Below are 22,509 nucleotides of genomic sequence, written 5' to 3'. Positions count from 1 at the left end.
CGGTGGGGGGTGTTTTTGTTATTTTATAAAACTTTTATATATTGGGGTATTTAGTGAAATTTGTAAACTTAGGGGGTTTTTTGAAATTTTTAAATTTATAAAAAACAAAAATTGAAACTTTGAAGGGCATTTTAGTCTTTTCACTATTAATAAACAAAAATCACTAACAGAATATGACGGAAGGTACCTATTTATCATTTCAAAACTTTTTGGGTACCAATTTGTCATTACAGTAAACTTTGGGTATGTACAAGTCGTTCGCCCAATTATGTTTCCCCAATAAGGTCTCTTCCAAATTAATATCTTTCAGTTTTTGTCCTTTCCATGGCCAACTTTCTCAGATTTTTCTCTGTTCTCTTGTTTCTCTCCACTCCAGTATCATCCCAACTCAATGAATTCTTTTTTCATGGATTCAAAGATTTGAGCACCAACATAACCTTACGTCGAGAGGCAAAAATGGAGAAAAACAGTTTTCTTTGCTTAACAAACGAGACCTCTCGTTTACAAGGTCAAGCCTTCTATAGCTCGCCGATCCAGTTCAAGAACTCCACAAATGGACAAGTCTTTTCTTTCTCTACGTCTTTTGCTCTGGTTATTGTCCCTCAATATCCAAAACTTGGTGGCCATGGCCTCGCCTTCACGATCTCAACATCTAAAGACCTCAAAGGTCGTCCAAGTCAGTACCTAGGCCTCTTCAATGAAACCAATACGGGAAACTTCTCAAATCATTTATTTGCCGTTGAGTTTGATACAGTTCAAGATTTTCAGTTCGGAGATATTGACGACAACCATGTTGGCATCGACATCAACAGCTTGAATTCGAATGTCTCTTCAACTGCAGCCTACTTCGATGACAGTTCAACGAAACAAAATTTGAATCTCAAGAGTGGAGCACCAATCCTGGCTTGGATCGATTACAGTGCATCTGAAAATTTGTTAAATGTCACCATCTCTCCAAATTCTTCCAAACCAAGATTGCCCCTCTTGTCTTTTAACGTCAATCTTTCGCCAATCTTTCATGAGTTCATGTATATTGGCTTCTCTTCTGCAACAGGACTGCTTTCTAGTTCTCATTATATTTTAGGCTGGAGTTTTAAAATCAATGGAGAAGCTAGAGCTCTTGATCTCTCTTTCCTCCCTCCAATCCCGGACAAGAAAAAGCAGACAGGTTTGTACAAATACCAAACAAAAACTTTTTGATTCGAGAAATATATCTTTTACTGTGTGTTCACCTGAAAAACAACAAACCTAAAATCAAATTAACAAGTCCTTAGTAAGGATTATTATTAATCAGAATCTACCTCTTTCTTAGTGCTTTTAGTCAAAATTCTATTTCTCCAGTTTAGCATGGACTATTATTAGTATTTCAAAGAAAACTTTTATGAGAGAATTATTATTATTATTTGGTAAACAGGATATTCGTCTGTTGTATTGGAGGGTTATTTCCTCATGAATTCCGGTACTCATCCTCTTTATAATTTATAAAATGGATTAACTGTCCCTTGTTCACTTGTTTTCATTTTAGATTTAGTGTATACTTGTATTTTGAGTATAATTAGCTCCAAGCTAGGTTTATTTAGGAGTTGCTAGGAATAAAGATTATTATCATAGACCCTCTTTAGGATATTATTCAATTTTATATATAATTTCGTACTATAGATCCTCTTGAGATTATTAAACCTAACTAATTACGAAGTATAAAAACCCTTTAATAAGATATTTAAAACTTTCTAAAATAGTAAATTGATGTGGATAGAATTAAACGCCTAGGTAAAATAATTGAGTTTGATGAGAACCCAATGAAAAAATATTGTAATTTTAATTTCTATATCTTACTACATACAAACTTAATTGAGTAAATAAAACTGGTAAAAGAAATGGATCAAGACAATATTTTTATCTGAGTAAATGTTTTTGCTATTGGGTGCTGCAGCTCCTGAGATATTGAAATGGACGGGGATTTCACTTGCTATAGTGGTTGGATTAATCGTTATACTCGTCTTGGGTATCTTTTTCTTCATTAGATGGCGAACATTTCGACTAGAAGGTAATATATACAACAAATTAACCATATATATATGGAATGGAGAGCAAATAAATATGATTAAATATTTTATTGAATGCCAAGCTGATCAAACTTTTTCTTTTCAATTTCCAAACAGCAAAGTTTATGTTTGACTTAATGAGTGAAGCAAAGGAGCTTGAGATCGATGGAAAGAAAGGCGTCAATTTGAAAGTATATAGAGTGTCATCCATTATGCTAGCTACAGATAATTTCTCATCTGAAACTAAACTTGGAGAGGGTGGTTTTGGACCTGTTTACAAGGTATATTTGCTTTCACTAAAGGCTTATGTCTAACATATCAAGCAATGACTATTTATTATTGTTCAGGGTTTGTTGCCTGACGGGCAAGAGGTAGCAATAAAGAGGCTATCAGGAAGATCCAAACAAGGCCTAGTGGAGTTCAAGAATGATCTTTTAATTGTAGCTAAGTTACAGCACACCAATCTGGTGCGGCTCTTGGGTTTCTGCATTCAAGGGAATGAGAAAATATTGGTCTATGAATACATGCCAAATAAAAGCTTTGACACGTATATTTTTGGTATATATGCTTATTTCTTTAACTATCTATGCTTGGTTTCTTCACATTATTGAAACTTGTACTTGATTATTATGTTACACGTTGCTCAAACCTTTCTTTTTTCATTATAACAGATGAATCTAAAAGGAAGTTGTTTGATTGGAACAAATATATTAACATCATTGAAGAAATAGCTCACGGACTACTTTATTTACACAAGTATTCAAGACTGAGAATAATTCATAGGGACTTGAAAGCCAGCAATATATTACTTGACAAAAATATGAATCCCAAAATATCTGATTTTGGTATGGCAAAAGTGTTTACCACAACTCTTTCTGAAGCAAATACGAATAGAGTTGTAGGCACACGGTGAGTAAATTATAAATTTAAGAACCTTTCTTTGAATTTGTGTGGAAATTAAAGTTTGCTGCTCCAATGAACTTGATTATTCATTTTTTTTTTTTTTCACATAATAACTAGTTCTACTTTACGAATGAAATCTAGTGGTTATATGGCTCCTGAATACGCTATAGGTGGTATCTTCTCTGAGAAATCCGATGTATTCAGTTTCGGAGTTTTAATTTTGGAGATCATAAGTGGTAGAAGGTCCAACAACAATATCTTTTATGATGGTCAACCTCTCAACCTCGTTGCATATGTAAGTTCATAATGTAGCACTGCTGCTATTTTGATTTGTTAAAATTACTAACCTCTATTTATCTCAATGTTTAATATTCAATGGTTTTGACACAGGCATGGCAGTTGTGGAAAGAAGGTGTAGCCTTAGAACTAATGAATCCAACACTACATGATTCATATTGTGAAGAGCAAGTTTTGAAATGCATTAACTTGGCTTTGCTTTGTGTTGAACACAATCCAATGGACAGACCTCTCATGTCAGGTGTTATTTCTATGTTAACAAGTGAAGGAGTAAAATTACCCGTGCCAAAACAGCCTGCATTTTCCATTGAAAGAAAGATTGTTGTAGACAGTGCGAGTGGAATAAACAGGGCAGAGAATACAGTAAATAACTTAACTATATCTATAATGGATCCACGATGAAGACAAAGGGACAATTTTTTTTTTTTTTCCAGGACACGAAAGAAAGATTGGAAATCCTTTTGTAAGATAACTGACTTTACCATCAGCTCCACCTGGTGAAGACACAGCCACTTATGAGGCAGCTATGACACATCTCACAGTCCTACTTGGAAATAAGTTGTAGCTGCACTCTTCACACAACTATCAGAGCATGAATTCAGGAGATATTTTTGCTAATCTATGGCCTTCTAGTATCTCTTCCCACTAGTTTAAATTGGATCTTTTTTCTTTGTATTTTACTGAGTAAGGTGAACTGTAGTAATAAAAGCTCTCTTTTACTCTTCCTTTCTTGCCATTGTTTCAGTGTATTTCTAGTCAAAGTCTTGCATTTGCTGGACTCTGTGAAGCTTTCCCACTTATAATAATGAAAGATTTGATGGTGGAGCTCATTCTTATGTAGTTCTGAATTTATTGGGATTTCCAGGATGATGTATACACACAAATTTAACACCTGTTTCGATACAATCTAATGAAAATACTTTTCCGGTCGACCTTTTTTTCAAGAAAGAGTAATGTTGTATACAAAATAAGTAAGCATTTTGGATTTGAATCCAAATATTAATGTATAATTACTTCATCTACTCAACAATAATGCAGTATTTCACTTACCATGTCATCTCATTACACTCAGAAAAGCTCAACCTAGACTTAAAAGATTATTTCTAGGACTGGTGAATCAAAGTTAAAAACAGAGGGTGAGAGGAAGAAATGCCACACATAAAGGCTACTCTGCTTTCATTAAGCTTGTTGTTCAATGTAAGAGTACCATCTCATTCAGTGTTGTCATGTACCACCTTTTCTTATCAGATTAATTATCAAGGGCTGACGAAAACAACAGTATCGACCAATTTTTTTGATCATTTTCATGTTGCTGCAACAACAGACTCTCAACCCAGGTGATATACTTGATAATTCTATTCTCTTGTTTCTAGAAATAGGCAATTCACCTTACGATTTGATAGTCTTAATACCACTAAAGGATCCACCAATTAGTGGTATACATGGAACATTGTACCAAGGTGTTCATAGTAATGAGCCCTTCTGACTAGCAATCGAGACAAGCCTATGTTCTTGGAACCCAAATCAATTGGTTCCCATTCCTTAAAAAAATGTAGGATATCCAAAACCAATCACCCCTAAATGACACTACCGCCATATAGTTAGAATATATGGATTTGCATGTTCGTTTGTGTTATCAAAGTTTGATTGAAGAATCATTTGTTAATAGACTATGGATTTTCAAAAGGGTATTATAGTCATATCATGTAAAATTTTGAAATAACGGGGTTAGAAGAGCCATAGCGCTGTTAACAAAATTTCAAATGGATTTGCTTAGGAAGAGATTCACATGTCCACTTTCTGGCCCATTGTTAAAGATAAATATGGTTCATTTATATCAATGACCGACCCGGCCCATTATTATTTCTGTAATGCCTTGATGATGTGCTAAAAATTTTAAGAATTTCCCTAATAACGTATCCCGTCAACAATTTAATGGTCTTTTTTTTTTTTTTTAATGATCGGGAGTCTCTAAACCAGTTTATACACATCTCAACTAATCTCTTGGACCCTAAAACTATCAAACAGGTAAGAGTTCCAGTGACTATCCCTATTAACAATCGAGAAGAGATTCAAACTCAAAATTTTTAAGTAATAAATTACACCCAGGAGTCCGTATTAAACCATTCAATCACCCAAAAGTGAGCGAATGAATATATATGGCTGCGTTTGGTTTAATATTTTTATCCCTATTCTGGATCCTATTTTTCAAATAGCGTTTGGTACAATATTCTCAAAATATTACCCTATTTTTTTTAATTACATTTTAACCCCATAAGGTTATTAATTTCACTAAATACCCCCTGAAAAAAAAGTTTAAAAATTAACAAAAACACCCCCATTAACCCAACTTGTCAGATTCCGGCAACCACCGTCGGTGATAGCCGGAATCTGTACAACGGCCAAACTTCCGACCAGAAATGGCCGGAAGTTCACCGCTGTGGCCTTTTCCGGCCAGATCCACCACGGATCTGGCCGGAAAAGGCCAGATCTGGCCGTCAGCGACGGCCAAAGAAATGGCCGTCGTTGACGGTCAACGACGGCCAAATCTTGGCCGTCGTTGACCGAAAACGACGGCCACATCTTTGGCCGTCTCTGACGGCTAAAGATGGCCGTCGTTTGGCCTTTTCCGGCTTTCGACGGCCATTACAAACCTTAGATCTGGCCTTTTCCGGCCAGATCCACCATGGATCTAGCCGGAAAAGGCCATAACGACGTGTTACGGCACAGATCCGACAAGTCTGTGCCGTAACGAAATTTTCCGGTCAGATTCCGGCGGTGGTGGCCGGAATCTGACACTGCAGATATGGGGGTGTTTTTGTCATTTTACATGTTAGGGTCTTTAGTTAAATTAGTAAATCTAAGGGCTTTTTTATAAATTTTTAAAATTTACCTCGTAATACTCCCATATCCAATAACCCAATACTATCCCTAAAATCCTATCCAAAATACTAAACCAAACGCACCCTATATATTTAATGGTCCATTTTCAAACCTCTCAGGGGAGACAAAGAAAAAAAATATTCTTTGCATAAACTAAAATATCTAAATTAACTAAATACTTAATAAATATAAATAAATAAGGTGTGGATGAAAGAATAATACTCCCTCCGTTTCATATTAAGTGATGTTTTAAGGCCTTGCATAATTTATAAGAAAACAATTTTCTCTCTCCTCATATTAACTCTTTCACTGAAATTGCAAGGGGAAAATTTTGATTCTTCCGCTATATCCAAGTGTGAGACTGTTATTCAATATTATATGTCATTTTCTTTCTCCTATTCCTTTCTTTTACTGCCGTCATTTGAAAAGAAAAAAAAGAAAAAAGAGAGAGAGAGAGAGAGAGAGGGAGAGGAGATGAAGGGCAGAGATAGAGAAAGAGAGAGGACATAAGGGCAAAGAAAAAGTGGAATAGAGGGGACAGGGGAATTCGTCCAGAAAGAGAGGGAGGGTTGAGTAGTCAAATAACTTTTATTTCGGCAAAAAGATACTTCCGCAAAACGTCAATTAACATGAAACGGAGGAGTACCACATAAGTTCATATATATTCAAAAATGCAAACTTGAGTATGAGAGTGAGATTGGCAAGCCCTTGAGCCCCAAGCGAGAAGAAGTTTGACTGACACGGAACTTAGAACTAAACAAAACGAACATGCTTTCAACCAACCCATTCAACCCGACTCAAACCCTCACTTCTTCGCCCATGCGCACCTCTCTTTCTCTGCTCCGCAACCCCCGTTAAATAAATAAAAATTTATTTAACGGGGGTTCAATTACTAATTCATCTTTTGTGAAATTAAAGACCCGTGAAAATTGGACCTCTATCCGGCCCAACATGTTTTTCTGATGGGTGGGTCAAGTATACCCATGGGTACCCCTATAATTAAAAAAAAAAAAAAAATTAACATTTTTCTATTCTCTAATCTACGGCTGGTCTAGCGCTTCTAACTCTGAAACCCTTACAATGAAAAATCCCCAAAAACTATAGAGACATAACAAAAAATACAAGAAAATCAAAGTTGAAACCCACCTTCCCCACTACTTTTCCTTCCACTCCCCTTACCCCTTAGCAACCCCATCACTCACCCAAACCCCCCCTTCAAAAGCCACCGCCGTACCTCCGAGCGAGGCCACGACAACGACTTGGAGCAAGGGCACCGTTGCGGCTTCAAACGATGTGAAGGCAACGACTTCAAGCCATGGATGGTTGATGATGATTGTGACGGTGGTGGTGTTGGTATGGGGTTTGTGTTTTTGGTTATTTCGTTGATGATTTAATGTTGGTTTTGATTTTGAGATTATTCTTTATTTGGGTTTCTTGCTTTTCAATTTGAAGTGTTTGAGGGATGGGGAATGATGATGGTGGTTGAAATGGCGGTTGATGGCAGTAATGAATTGTGATCTGTGATGGTGTTGAAAGCTTGAAATCGAATGGTGTTCTTGGAGTGCGTTGCGATCAAGGAGGGGGTTGTTTGGTGGGTAGGATAAGGGATGTTTGGTAAATAGATTAGAGGTTGTTTGGTGGGTTGGATATAGGTGTTTGGGTAAATGGGGTATGATTGTAAAAAATGAAAAATGTATAAATTGTGGGGGTTTAATTGTAAAAACTGAAAACCAAAGTGAACAGTATGAGTACCCGTAGGTCCACAATTACCCGCATAGGGTAGTGTGCGGGTCCAATATTTTGGACCAGTTTTGAACCCGTACCCATGAGACCCACACCCGTTTGAACCCGACCAGTACCCAGCCACACGCTCGTTTAGCCAGGTGATAACCAATTGATAGGTATTGGTAGGTACTTTATAGATGATGAATAATTTGGTCCTAAAGGTGTCAAAATTTGGCTGAGTGTTATTTCTAGGGGACTTTTTTAGGATGGGCTATTTAGCATAATTTTCATTTTTTAAATTAATCTACCCTCTCACGTATTTTAAAAAGTTAATAAAACTCATAAATTTGTTAATTCAGCGAGTGAAATGACCTTTTTACTAATATAGTTAACACTTATATATTCTAATATAAAATATGACAATCACTGAACATTGCTCAATTTTTTTTTTAAGTCAACATTGCTCAATTTTTTTTTAAGTCAATTGTCTTATTTATTTAATACGTAAGAAGGTAAAAGTATTTATCATGTGTATAAATTTTAATAAATTTGTTACACGTTAGGGGCTGATTGATTGAAAATAGTATAAGTATTACAAACTTTTTTTTTTTTTTTTTTAAGGTAAATGGTAAATTTATAAAAGAATAAAAAATAAAACCTAAGAAAGGGGACTCCCTTTTACAGGAAGAGAACCTTGGACAGGACCAAGACAGCAGCTGAAAAAAAAAAAAATCGAACCAAACCGGACCGAAACCAATCCTCTAACAGGCCTACGCAAAAGTATCGAGAGGGATTTACGAGCCTTCTGAACAAAAGCACTATCCTCTAATAGGCCTAAACAACGTGAACACCGAGGCCAACTGCAAAAAAGGGCTCAGATTCAAAAACAAGTGTAATCTGTACCAAAAATCAAATGTGCAATCTGCTATTGAGTTAGCACCCCCCATGGGATCAACGAATGTGTTGATCACCATGATAAGCAAAAAAAAACTTGAGCTAACATCGCCACTATGACCCAGGTAGTACTATTTTGGGAGAACGACATTTTTCGACCCAAGGTTTGACAAAACGACATTTTTTTATCTATCAAGTTTAAAAACGACACTTTTTCACCCACCGTTATGTTTCGTTAAGGAAAACCGTTCTGAATAAGGGCCAAATGGTCAATTTACATTAAAGCTGCAAAAGTCAAAATTTAAAAATTGAAATATGGTTCGTGTAACTTTTCCCTTTTTCGTTTCTTTTCCATCTATTTTTTTCTTTTCCTTTTTTTCTTATCATTTTTTCGCCATCATCTCTTCCTTCTACGCTGGAGGCTGTGACGCCGGCCTAACCTGCAACCACCAGCTGGATTGGCAGCGTAGCAACCTTCAACCACAAGTTGGTCCAGTTGCGACGCCACCAACCGAACTCGCAACTGGACGTAGCTTCACAGCCAACCAAATCGCATTGGAGGTAGCATCACAGAGACCCAGCTCTGCGGTGACACTGGCGTCGACATCGCAACCCTCTTTCTTTTCCCGAAAACATTTTTTATTTTGGATCTTACGGTCTATGGGTTTGTGATTCTTGAAAGGGTGTTTTCCGTTTGTTGGATGTTGGATTTTGTGTTGTGTGGGTTTGTTAAAAGAGTTTGTATATGAATTTTAGTTGTTAAATTTTAGTAGACGCAAGGTCGTATCTTGGCCTTAGTCGCGGGGCTTTGCCAACACAAGGCTAGGTCGAATCTTGTCCTGAGCCACATGACTTCTCTCTTCCACAACGCCTCTTCTTCATGCCATAGTCCATCCCCGAGACTCCAATGACCGATCTTTGAACTGTGACAAGTCTTTATAGTTTGTATGAAATTAATTTGAAGTACTCATAATAAAGCAATGCATTAAATCCATAGCTTGGCCAGCATTATCTTTCTCCTCTACACGTCATATGGGTTGTCACTAAGACAAGAACAGTTTCATTTTTCTTTTTCATAGGTTTCAGTAATGGGTTTCATGGGTTTGATTTTTTTCTTTCTTTTTCTGCTCTTGTGCTTATTATGACTGTGATTGTTTAGTTGAGATGTAAAATGAATTTGATTATCGAGCTGGGATGGAGGATGAATTTTGAATGTGGTGTTAAGATGGGGGATGAATTTCAGTTGTATTTGAATTAATAAGAGGTGATTTTTTCTGGCGAATCTTGATGAATTTGGGTTAGAGTTTGAATTAATGGGAGGAGATTTTTTCTGGCGAATCTGGATGAATTTGGGTTAGAGTTTAAATTAATGGGAGTTGGTAGTTTCTGCAAATCTTGGTTGAATGAAAGATTGTATTAGTCATTTACTTGAATAGTTTATGTGCATCCCCTTAAGCATTTGTAAAAGAGCTACAATTCCGATTTTACCAAACTTCTTCTTCATCTGCAACTGCAACTTTCGCTTCATCTCTTTAAGATGCAAATTTTTGTACAATTTTTTTTTGTAAGATTTTTGTGAAATCTGTTTTGGAAGACTTCTGTAAATATTGTTGAAATAAAGATTAAGTTTAACTTTTTTTATTAAAATGATACTAATTTTTTATTAATTGAAGTTGTTTTAATGATGGTGGATTTATGGATTAATTTATAATTAATGATGAACATTGAAGATTATTTTCAAAATGTATTATTTAGATAATTATTAATAAAGGTTAAAAGGACATTCCATTGGTCAAATACAGTCAAATTTTAATAATAATTTTGTTAAAGTCAAATAGTAAAGGGTATTTTCGTCTTTACAATAAATAGTAACGGATTTTTCTAACCGAATATAATAATAGGTGGAAAAGTATCATTTTGAAACTTAATGCGTGGAAAAGTGTCGTTTTGCCAAACCTTAGGTGGAAAAATGCCGTTCTCCCTACTATTTTTATCATAATGTCGCCCTAAAGTAGCCAGCGTCCTCTTACAAATGTCAATCATCAACCTTAGTGATGAAAAATCTTGGCCCAGTCTACTGATTTTGCTTTGCTGCTCTTTAACATAAGTTTCTAGTCCACTATTTATATATAAGGGTTAGTTTACAATCTACTGTCACGACCTCTCATTTAAATTATAAACGTTTAGATAAAAAATCGAACTTGAGATTGTGTGTCTATCGACACTATTCCTAATTCGTTATAACCATATAGACTATCAACAGATGAGCCATATCAAAATATTGAAGTTGGAAAAAAAGATAAATATCAAAAAGATGTATTTTGATGCATTATTTTAAGGGACTGGAATATAAAAGTGAAATTATAAACAAAAGTTATAATATTTTAATGTAAATGCTAGATAAATATTTGAATATTTTATTAATATAAAGTTTATTGTAGTTTAATTTGGAAGTATTATTATTTGTGTTGGCTTAATAACTTGTTCATTAGTAAATTTTCTTGGTTTTGTTTTACATTCATTAAAGTATTATAAGTTTATTCTATAACGTCAAACACAATCATAAATTTATTAATTATAAAGAGTATTATAAATAAATACTTATATTTTTATATAATTTATACCAAATATATAATTTATTATAAATTTATTTAAAATTATATTATTAAGTTTAATTAACATCTTGGCCCTCTAGAATGAGTTTCTTGCAACTTCCCTGAATTTACCTATACAAGGATTGTTTCAAGAAAACGAAAGTGAGTCAAGTTCAGTAATTGTTCTTCTTTCAAGATTCTAGGGTTTTTTTTTTTTTTTTTTTTTTTTTTTTTTTTTTTTTTGACTTGTCTTCTGCACAAATTCTATTATGGTATACATTGCTATGCTCCGGCTTTGGCCGTCCAATCTTTCAACATCTCTGCCTCCACGTTGACACCTGACATTTGTTTGGTAGTATTACAAACTTTTCAATTTCAAACAAAGGCATTATTTGATAAAGCTCCTTAATTCGGCCGTAGTTAATGTCCAACTCAAGTAAACGATAGCAACATATATATTTATGTTAAAGATTTATTTATTTATTAATACCAGTTATTTGGACATCCCCGTATTATGGGGCCCCAGTAGAGCTACTGATGGTGTCACTAATATATATAATGGTCAACGATTGACTGACGTAAAGGCTATAATATGTAAACATTACCTGAAGTTTGGTCTAATTACATCCAATCACACGCATTATTTTAAAGTGACATTCCTCATGCTGCATGCATGCCCCACACAGCATGTGAAATTGTGATTAAAAACATAGGATGTCTGTTTCTCTGCATGTTTCTTCCACCCTTTTCTCGTTAAAAGAAACAAAAATCACTCACACCCCAAAGGATATGAAAAGTTATCCATCAACTATTAACAATGAGGGAAGATATTAGATAATTTTTCAAATGTGGAGAGAAGTGACTTAAAGTAGAACCTCAAGTAAGTTGTGGGATAATAGTTCCCCCCCGTGCCCCCCCCCCCCCCCCCCCCAAAAAAAAACTCCTAAAATACTTTTCATTTTCTTCCAATCTCACGAAACCATTTAAACTCTATAGCTTGCCAATCCAGTTCAAGAACTCTACAAATGGACAAATGGAAATTGCTCAAGGATTGTTCTATCTCCATAAGTGCTCAAGACTAACAATAATTCATAGATTTTTGAAATCTAGCAATATATTGCTGGACAAAAACAAGATATATGATTTCGGTATAACAAAGATTTTCACTACAACGGAATCTGATGCAAGTACAAATAGAATCGTCGGAACATGGTGAGTATATCATAAAGTTAAGAATTTTCCCTATTACAAGAAGTAAATTTTGCAGCACCTTAATTATTCATTTGTTTATATACTAACTGGTTGTATTTCTTCATGAATAAAATCTAATGGTTATATGGCTCCTAAATATGCTAGAGATGGCATCTTCTCTACGAAATTTGATGTCTTCAGTTTAGACTTTTAGTGTTGGAGATTGTTATGCCTGAAAAAATAGGACTGACGTAGAGTCTTGTCAATATAGGGTGATCAGAACTTGAGAAAGTTCTACGACCGTTCAGATGCGGCCACGTCGCATAATGACGCAAGTGGCATGTCATTGTCAGTACAGTGGGTGAGCGCCAGGTTAGTGAATGGTTGAAAATTGTCCACGTGTCTAATCCCTACGAAAGTACAGGAAATCACTCGGGCAAGTGAACAATGGGACATAGAGAAGGATTTGCATGGTACCTACCCACTTGTAGATTTAGTAATCATTACCTTAGTTTATCCCACTATAAATAGAAGACTTCCCTCCCATTTGCGGGATTAACTAATTTTACTCTAGAATAGCTTATTAACTCTCTCTCTCTCTCTCTCTCTCTCTCTCTTTTGTATTCTCTAAACTGTAACTCAGCTCGCTGCACGCGACCTAACCTTACTTTCATTAATACAATATCAGTGGATGTAGAATTCGCTTTTGAGCATCCGAACCACTTTGAACATTGTCTTTCACTCTTTATTTAACTAAATATTCTCATATCACATGTGACTTCTAAATCCGCTTAGCATTTCTCACGTGCGAATAATTGGTGTCAAAACCAAGCATCAACAGTTTGACATTAGAAGGAGGGCCTGATTTAGTACCTACTCTTCATCAGAAAAATCTCTGACTAATCGGTCGTACCACAGCAAATGGCTTGCGGTTTGGAATATGAGCGAACCAATTATGGCAATGAAGGCATTTTAGTGAGGGCTGAGAGCGGGAAAGGGTTTACCATAATATGACTAGAGCTAGACTAAAACAAAGTAGTCAGACCACAGCTTTGTGGTGGCTAAAGATGGTAAAGTTAGTCGAAACTAAGCTTTATGGCAAGGAAAACAAAGATTCTTAGGAGTAAGAATCTAGGAGCTAAAACTATGGGTGATTTCTGAATGCATAATGAGAGGCTTGACCTCTGTTTATATAGGAGTTCAAGGGAGCTTGAGTCTTAATAGGACTATTAGTCCTACTTGTTAGAGGAGTTCGAGTTAGGAAAGAAATCTTGTGACTTGCCTTTATCGGATTAGGACTATCAATTAGAGTAAGATCTTGGATCTTGATTGAAGTAGAAAGTAAATATGATTCTGATTCCTATTTTGGGACAAATGTGGGCTAATGGGCTAGAGCACAATTTAGCTTAACTTGTAAAAAGGCCCATCTCATGGGGTGATCAATCCATAAGGTGAATTTAAACATAGTCTCATCCGGGATTAGGTTAAGACACTGGATCGTAATATAGTTAGTTCGTTATTGGGCCTAACAAGTCTAGTACGATTTTTGGCCCATTTAACTTACAAGATTATAGAAGTAATAATTAAGAAATTAAACACATCAAACTAATTTATAAATTTTGGGAAGTGCATAAGAGGAAGAAAGAAAATAAAAATTAACAAATCAATTTACAATTGCAAAGCATAAATTGCGTCTCTATTGTACTTACATGATCTTGATTAAACTCTTTCAATTGCATAAATTTCGACTTTGTTATTAGAAAATAGAAAGGATTTATTGGTTTACAATTGAGAGATGAAATAAATTTTTTAAACGTGTAACTCTTTTGTGTCTTATTCAATAATTTTAATAAATGATAAAATTGTAATTAAAATTTTAATAATTACCGGGACTAAAGAGATAAAATATGGGAGGCTAATAGTATCATACTATTTTAATTATAAAACTTAATTTTTTGAATATTATTGGAAGAAATTGTTATTAAATTTAATATAATAAAATTAAAAGTCATAAATGTCTCCAAAAAACAATAATTAAGAAAAAAGTTTCATTGGAACGCCAATTAAATAAATTTTACTTAAAATACCAGTTTTTATTATATAATTAAGGAAAGTAAATTAAAAAAACCAAAAAAAAAAAAAAAAAAAAAAAAAAAAAAAAAAAAAAAAAAAAGGGTAATCTCCTCAACTTTCTTAACTACCTTTGGTGACCGAGCGGTTTGATATGGACTCTTGGTATATTACTCAAGAGATCTTGAATTTGAATCATTTCTCGGATGCTAATAGGGGTAGCCACTAAAAGTCTTATTTGATCGGTAGTTTCAGGATCCTGAAAGATTAGTTAAAGTCTGCATAAGCTGAGCCTTCAACCTTCTTGCCCTCAATGCTGCTATTCTTAACTCATATAAGAACCACCATTAACTGCTGCTGCTTCTTAATTAAGATTCGTTTGGGTGCATTGGATGCGCTTTTAAGAAGTTGAAAATGGATTCTTTTTCAAAGATTTGCAATGCGTGCAGAAGTAAAAGTGAGATTCAATGAAAATTCACAAGAAAACAAAACATTCTGTCAAATCTTAGACTACTAGATATTGCCTGGATCGGTTGAGAAGTATACGAGACAAATAATTCGTAGCTTTCAGTCTACGCTACATTCATACTATTGAGTAACATGAATTAGCACAAATCTCTCCCACGCTTTTAGAGATAAAGAGAATCTTCAATGAAAGCACGACGTTTAGAAATTCTTGTAGGAACCACCACGCTTTGGCTCGTGGGATGTCACAATTTACCCATTCGGATCTAGAGTCATTGCTGGCATCCTCGACTATTCTAAAACATTCACCTATTCTCGGTTGGACTTGCTTTGATACAATTGGCTTCTTTGGTTTAGATCTGTACTGGTTTGCTTTTGGTTTCATGCAAACGTCTTTCACCCAGAACCATCCAAGATGTGTGAAGCCTAAATACAAACTCGTACAAGTTTGGCCCAAAACGAATCAGTAATGTTATATATACGAATTCTTTTAGAGCAAACAATATATTCTCACTTGAAGTTTAGCGAAATCTTAAGTTGATACCCTTAATTGTATTTATTCTAGATTCTCCTTTAAAGTAATACCACTTTCTTTATTTTAACAAATTTCTCAACTTTTTACAGTAGTGTGATTCTTCATTAGCACACAAAAATACGTTGACGCTTTCTTTGGCAATGGATGGACCCATTTTAGAAAAAAGTGGCTCATATTAATAACATCCAAGCTGGTAATTTTTAGCTTTTTTCTGGTTGATTTCAAAGTCTAAAATTACTTCGAAGACCACCTTGAACTTCCTACAATCTCTTCTACAAAACTCATACCTTGCCAACCTCACTCACCATTTTCAATATTAACTAACAGTATTATTTTAAGGATAAAAATCTAGAATAAGTAAAACCAAAGATATTAACTTAGGATTTTGTTAAACCTTGAATGAAAATACGTGGTTTACTCACTCTTTTATATAAAGTGTATATTAACTTTTTATATTATCACATCATTCATCTGCATTAATTAATATTTATTAAGTTTTATAAAATTCATCTATTCAATTCATTACACGTAAATTTGTACAAAGATTTATTACATCTAATATTAGTCAAAGGGGATAATTATGGGACGGCTGTTTTGAATATTTCGGGAATGGTTTTCAAGATGAATATGTAACTTAACTGCTGATATTTCTTGAACAATACAACTTCCATCGTGGGGTCAGGGATGAACTTTGAACTTAGAAAGGTCAAATCTGCCAACTATGAAAATAAAAGACAATTAGCTTAATGGCTATTGGCTACTTGCCAGTTGCCACTATCCACTGGCGACCTCATAATGGTACTTGCCACTATCCACTGGCGACCTCATAATGGCCACTTGTCACAGGTTTCACTTTATCTGATTAATATAAATGTAAGTATGTGAGTTATTTATTAAATTTATGCTATTAATGCTTGTTTTATACTTCAAATTTCAGTTAGCGGCTAGTAAGATTATTGTATCACGTACAATACTACTGATATTGTGAATAATAAATAATATGTTGATGCCTTTGGATGATTTTATAAAGTCTTAGGTAACTTGTCATTTTCGATCTCTTTATCCTTCACCGTATTACTGCCACTGCAAGTGAACCAGACAATACTGTTTGCTTTCTCAGAGGGGTTCGTATTAATCTCAATCACCCCTAAAGCTAACCGTCGTAATTAATTCCATTAATTGACCCATAAAATCTAATCAAAGGACACAAAAACCTTTTATGTCTTACTGAGTATAGTAAAATAAGCAAACATAGACGTGAAATCAAAATCAGAACGAGCACATATAATGAACCCAGGTCGCTCACTTTGGATATATGTGCCATCTTCTATCATAAGCTTATCAATGGCTAACAGTTTCTACAAACTCTTTTTTCTCATTTTCTTTTGCTTTTGGGCTTCTATTGATGCAGCAACAGACACCCTCATGCAAGGTGATATGCTCAATTCTTCCGTTCCTCTTGTTTCAAGAAACGAGAAATTCACCTTGAGCTTTTTCCGTAGCCCGCAACGTTCCGGGAACGGGTGGTACTTGGGAGTATCGTCAGGAGATAATATTGAGGGACAGTCTATCTGGGTAGCCAATCGAGAGATGCCTATCCGAGATGATTCAGTGGTCCTTCTCATAGATGAAACTGGTTCACTACTCATAAAACACAATAGTGGGGATTCTATCAAGCTATTTTCAGGTCAATCTAGAACCAATTTAGCTGCTGTTTTGCAAGATGATGGAAACTTCGTATTGAAAGAAACAAACTCTGATGGGACTGCGAATTCCGAACCGCCCTTGTGGCAAAGTTTTGATCTTCCGACGAATTCTCTCTTGCCGGGAATGAAACTGGGGATCAACGACAAGACTGGTCAGAACTGGTCACTTACATCATGGCTAAGTTATTCTCTACCGACTCCATGGGCTTTCACTTTGGAATGGTATCCTTTAGAAGAAGAATTGATTGTTAAGCGGCGAGGTGTAGATTTTTGGACTAGTGGGAAATTTTTTGCTCTTCAATTGAAAACATTGAAGTGTCCACAGCAACAGAAATTATTTCTTTCGCCAGTATTCAACCAAGATGAAATACCTTAACTACACAGCTGCTCCATGTTATCAAAGGATGGAAACAGTGTTACAAGTTTGTGGTTGACGAGTGTGGATCCTTGTGGATACATGACTCGTAAATATCTTTTTCGGTCTTTATTATGCGACGGAACACCACAGATTTTGGTTGTAAGAGATGGAAGATCTATCTTGCAGGCATGGTCAAAAGTTGGAAGAAGGGCGATTTCTAACAACGATCCTCAAATTATTCGTGTATCTGACAACAGGGCAGATCTGAGCTTAAGTGACTGCAAGGACATGTGCTGGAAAAATTGTACTTGTGTTGGAGTTCAAGAAAAGGCCCTAATCCTGATGGGACAGGCTGCACGTTTCTCTCTGGACCTTTGAAGGAAATGAAGAATGGAGAGCAATCTAACTATCCCTAATCCTGATGAAGCATTTTACATCACATTCCAGCCCCTTCAGGTATATCTCTCTACTCTGCTTCATTTAGACCATATTATAATTGATATTATTATTTAGTTCTTATGGACATGGTTGTTATGGTAACTATGTTGCCCACATTATTATTGGTTTGATGAAGATAGATGCAGGTATTACACAAGTGAAATTGCCATTAAATGCTCACAAACAGAACATGCATCCTTCTGCTAACACATCTGCAGATTTTTTTTAATTGTTACATAATAGGCACTTATGACTTGTATTAATTGATCCATTAGAGCATCTCCAACCCACGCTAAAAGGGTGCAAAAAACACCAATTTGGCGTGGGTTGGCAGTCCAACCAGCGCTAAACACTGCGCCATTTGGCGCAGTGCTACAGTGCTGCGCCAAATTGGGCGCAGCATGTAGCACTGCGCCAAAATGGCGGCGTACTGTACAGACATAAAAAAAAAAATTTTTTTAATTTTAGTTTTTTTGTTTTTTGTTTTAATTTTGTTAAGTTAATTTGAGTATTAAATTTGATATTAAATTTTACACCAAAAATTACACCAATTTGAGTATTTATATTAATTTAATTTGATTATTATTTATAATAATAAATTTAAATAATATATAATTTAAAAATGATGAAAAATTAAAAATGAACTTTATTCAATGCAAATATTAAACTATACATAACTCAAAATAAAATGTAATGTTTATATTAGATGTAATGTTTTTCTATATTAAATGTAATGTTTATTTGATTAATAATACTTAATTCTATTAAATTAGTATAATTTTCAAAATAATTATTATTTAATAAAATATCATTCCCATATTTAATTAATATATACAAAAATAATAGTGAAATAGATTAATTGTTGATTATTACAATAAAGAAAAAAAAGAATATTCTAAAGAATTTCTAGGGAATATTATAGGGAATATTCTTTTTGGTGCATATTTGGTGTTGGTGGTTTGGAGATGGATAGTGTTTTGCACCAATTTTGCACCAATTTGGTACAATTTGCACCAAATTGGTGCAATGGTTGGAGATGGTCTTAGACGCATCGAAAAGCACTTATACACTAATTTCTAGGAACTCAACAGATTTTCTCCATATAAACCTTTATAACACAGATTCCCTCCATATAAACCTTTATGCCACATTTCTAGCTTCTTTCAAATTTCCTTGACAGTTCTATCTTTTAATTTTTTTTCCTAACGAGTAACCAAGAATATCACATGCATACAAAATAAATTATGATCTTGGTTTCTTGTATTGACTGCACACATTAAGTAGGGAGTTAAACTAGAATTGCATTCAAAAAAGGTTTATCATATAGGCATAAAATTGCCAAGGCAAAGGATAAAGACAGTTATATATAAAGTAAAATATTATTTTTGTTCTATTGGGCAGAGAAGCAGTAATATGGAAGTGGATATTGATTTCAGTTGCTACAGCAGCCGCATTAGTTGTGATATTCTTCTTGGGATTTTTTCTTTATAAGATGGAGAAGACTTCGTCTTGAAGGTAATACACTAAACCGTATGCATGAAATATTTCTTTCTGTTATTAGTTTACTGAATATCAAGCTCAACTTTTTCATATTTCCATCCAAACAGAAAAGTTCCTGTTTGAATTAATGAGTGAAGCTAAGGAGCTTGAAATCGATGGCAAGAAAGGTGCAACTTAAAAGTGTACAGTTTTTCATCCATCATGGACGCTACAAATAGCTTCTCATCTGAAAACAAACTTGGAGAGGGTGGCTTTGGGCCTGTTTACAAGGTAAATTTGGAAGACGAGAATGACAAAATTTGTTTCCTTAATAAGCTTGTCTAAAATTGAGCTCAACTTCATGATTGTTATTTCAGGGTTTATTGCCTGATGGACAAGAGATAGCAATAAAGAGACTCTCAAAGATCCAGACAAGGCTTGTGGAGTTCAAGAATGAGCTGATATATAGCTAAATTACAACACACAACTCTGGTGCGGCTCTTGGGTTTCTGCATTCAAGGGGAAGAGAAAATATTAGTCTATGAGCACATGCCAAATAAAACTTGGACTCGTATATTTTCGGTATGCAATCTTCTCTAATACGTTTCATCACATAATAATCCCTTCTTCATTTTTCATATGCCTGATAGGTTTGTTCACTCTGTTTTTCTCATAAACAGATTCTAAAAGGGAGCTGTTTGATTGGGACAAATGTTTTAACATCATTGAAGAAATTGCTCAAGGATTACTTTATCTCCATAAGTACTCAAGACTAACAATAATTCATAGAGATTTGAAATCTGGCAATAATTTACAGACAAAAACAGATCCACGATATCTGATTTCGGTATGGCAAAGATTTTCGCCACAACTGAATCTGATGCAAATACAAATAGAATCGTCGGAACACGGTGAGTATTCAATAGTTAAGAATTTTTACTGTTTGAAGATGTAAATTTGGAGCACCTTAATTATTCATTTGGTTACATACTAACCGGCTGTATTTCATGAATGAATCTAGGGGTTATATGTCTCGAATATGCTAGAGATGGCATCTTCTCTACGAACTGATATCTTCAGTTTCGGAGTTTTAGTGTTGGAGATCATAAGTGGTAGGAGGAGTAACACATTTTTAATTGGATCAGCCGCTCAATCTCGTTGGATATGTAGTCATAATGTAGTGTCATTATTTTAATTATGCATCAAACCAACAAATGTTTATCTCAATGTTTAAATTTAAGGGGGTTTTTTTCCAGGCCTGGGAATTGTGGAGAGAAGGTGCAGTGTTAGAACTAGTGCATCCAACATTACGTGATTCATGTTTTGAAGACCCAGTTTTGAGATGCATTAATGTGGCCTTGCTTTGTGTAGAGCACAATCCTGTGGACAGGCCCTCTATGTCAGCTGTCATTTGTATGTTAGGAAGTGATGTTGTAAAATTAACAAAGCCAAAGCAACCAGCATTTTCCACTGAAAGAATACCTGTTGATCAAGACAATTCCAAGGAAATTAAGGCAGAGAATTGTACAATAAATAACTTAACCATATCTGTGTTAGATCCACGATAAAGGTATGAATCCTTTAATTTTCTTATATATCACCTTTAATATACTGAAGTATTTGTTTTAAGTCTATTGTTTCATATTTCTATCAATTCATGAATATCAACTTGTAATTACAATTTAACTCTGCACCATTGCTGGGTATCAATTTATGGCCATAATTCTGATGCAAATCATGAATCTGCAGGCGCATAATGAAATATTACTTGGTGGATCTTCTACATGCTGTTATGAATTCAACAGAAAGAGGCATACAATTTCAAGACACATGATAGATTGACATATTGTTTCCTCTTTGTTCCTGTATTTATAATGATTTTATCGAGCTTTCTTATATATATTTCTGTTGGAAGCAAGATGGGTACAAAGGTCACAAGGAAAGAGGAAATAGAAAAGGAATTCAGAAATCAAACTTCTTATTTCCCTTGTTCAAACATAGCTTGAGTAGATGGTTATATATACTACTCAAAAGAAAACTCAAGAGTCTAATTTAAGGACATCTTATGCTATTCACGTCTGGGAGATGTTTTACACACCAAAAGACACAAACATTTGGTTTTCTCTGTTTCTCGGTTACTACTGAATAGTCAGTAGTAAATTATCCATAACTTGCTTAATAAAAGTCTAATTAATGAGTGGTGTAAAGCTTTAGAAACTAGACAGACATGGTGCTGGAAAAAAGGCTCATTTAGCAAAATCACATAGGGTAGAAGTGATAATGGAAAAAAGGTTTAGGGACTTATATGTAATAGGCCAAAAAGGTAGTTTGTCCCACATTGAAAAAGAATGAAAAGTGGGAAACTTTTGGGGCCTATATATAAGGACCTAAATCATTGTTATTTGTATCCCAAGTTGTAATTCTATTATACTTCTTTTGTTTAGGGTTCTTTCTTTAAGGACCCTTTAGTTTGCAAGATTTGTTGTATCTCCCCTTTGTTTTGGGTATTTATTGTATTGCCCAAAAGTTTGTAATATTGTTTGGAGATGGTGAAGTTTTCTTTTGCAGCGTGCGAGGACATAGGTTTCAATACCGAACCTCGTTAATTCCTGGTATTCTTTATTTTTACATTTAATTTTTGCTATTTATTTATGCTTTACTACTTATTATTATATTCAATAGCTAGGGTCTAGAACTTATGTTTCTGTTGCATAACAAGTGGTATCAGAGCCTAAGTTTAGGACAGTGAGTAGTTATTTGTATGGTTATATGCATGTCTAGGAAAATTCTGTCAACAAGATGATAAAAGTCTAAGGATACTGGATTTTAAGTGTGACCATTTGTGACCCCTCTATTGTTTCCTGGGAATTTTCCTAGTGCGTATTTAATCATTTCAGCACTTACTACTACTTAGGGCTATTGTTGA

The 22,509-nt window shown here is 34.7% G+C and overlaps 3 protein-coding genes and 1 pseudogene across 3 annotated transcripts; all 4 read left to right on the top strand.

Annotated features, from left to right (window-relative positions):
- The first annotated feature begins 324 nt into the window (after positions 1-324).
- On the top strand, positions 325-1,200 carry LOC116123212 (L-type lectin-domain containing receptor kinase S.4-like). Its single transcript, XM_031409010.1, has one exon. The coding sequence runs from the start codon at positions 325-327 to the stop codon at positions 1,198-1,200; it is 876 nt and encodes a 291-aa protein (XP_031264870.1).
- A 708-nt stretch (positions 1,201-1,908) lies between these two features.
- LOC116123211 (G-type lectin S-receptor-like serine/threonine-protein kinase At1g11330) lies at positions 1,909-3,647 on the top strand. Its single transcript, XM_031409009.1, has 6 exons — positions 1,909-2,047; positions 2,163-2,326; positions 2,393-2,603; positions 2,717-2,954; positions 3,090-3,243; positions 3,339-3,647. Exons 1-6 carry the CDS (start codon positions 1,909-1,911, stop codon positions 3,645-3,647), a joined length of 1,215 nt encoding a protein of 404 aa, XP_031264869.1.
- A 12,701-nt stretch (positions 3,648-16,348) lies between these two features.
- Positions 16,349-18,044, top strand: LOC116123210 (G-type lectin S-receptor-like serine/threonine-protein kinase CES101). The gene is made up of 3 exons (XM_031409007.1): positions 16,349-16,400; positions 17,014-17,530; positions 17,693-18,044. Exons 1-3 carry the CDS (start codon positions 16,349-16,351, stop codon positions 18,042-18,044), a joined length of 921 nt encoding a protein of 306 aa, XP_031264867.1.
- Positions 18,045-18,056: 12 nt separating this feature from the next.
- On the top strand, positions 18,057-21,849 carry LOC116123209 (annotated as a pseudogene).
- Positions 21,850-22,509: the final 660 nt, after the last annotated feature.

Source organism: Pistacia vera, unplaced genomic scaffold (genome assembly GCF_008641045.1).
Source record: "Pistacia vera cultivar Batoury unplaced genomic scaffold, PisVer_v2 Contig140, whole genome shotgun sequence".
Taxonomy (NCBI): domain Eukaryota; kingdom Viridiplantae; phylum Streptophyta; class Magnoliopsida; order Sapindales; family Anacardiaceae; genus Pistacia; species Pistacia vera.
This window is presented reverse-complemented; position numbering and strand designations above follow the sequence as displayed.

Excerpts from the sequence above, each read along its gene's own strand:
- LOC116123212 (XM_031409010.1), top strand. The coding sequence starts at position 325 with ATGGCCAACTTTCTCAGATTTTTCTCTGTTCTCTTGTTTCTCTCCACT.
- LOC116123211 (XM_031409009.1), top strand. The coding sequence starts at position 1,909 with ATGTTTTTGCTATTGGGTGCTGCAGCTCCTGAGATATTGAAATGGACG. Across the intron at positions 2,604-2,716 it reads CTTTGACACGTATATTTTTG|ATGAATCTAAAAGGAAGTTG; the intron begins GTATATATGCTT and ends TCATTATAACAG. Across the intron at positions 2,955-3,089 it reads AATAGAGTTGTAGGCACACG|TGGTTATATGGCTCCTGAAT; the intron begins GTGAGTAAATTA and ends AATGAAATCTAG.
- LOC116123210 (XM_031409007.1), top strand. The coding sequence starts at position 16,349 with ATGGCTATTGGCTACTTGCCAGTTGCCACTATCCACTGGCGACCTCAT. Across the intron at positions 16,401-17,013 it reads CCACTGGCGACCTCATAATG|CAACAGACACCCTCATGCAA; the intron begins GTACTTGCCACT and ends CTATTGATGCAG. Across the intron at positions 17,531-17,692 it reads TGGGCTTTCACTTTGGAATG|CTGCTCCATGTTATCAAAGG; the intron begins GTATCCTTTAGA and ends TTAACTACACAG.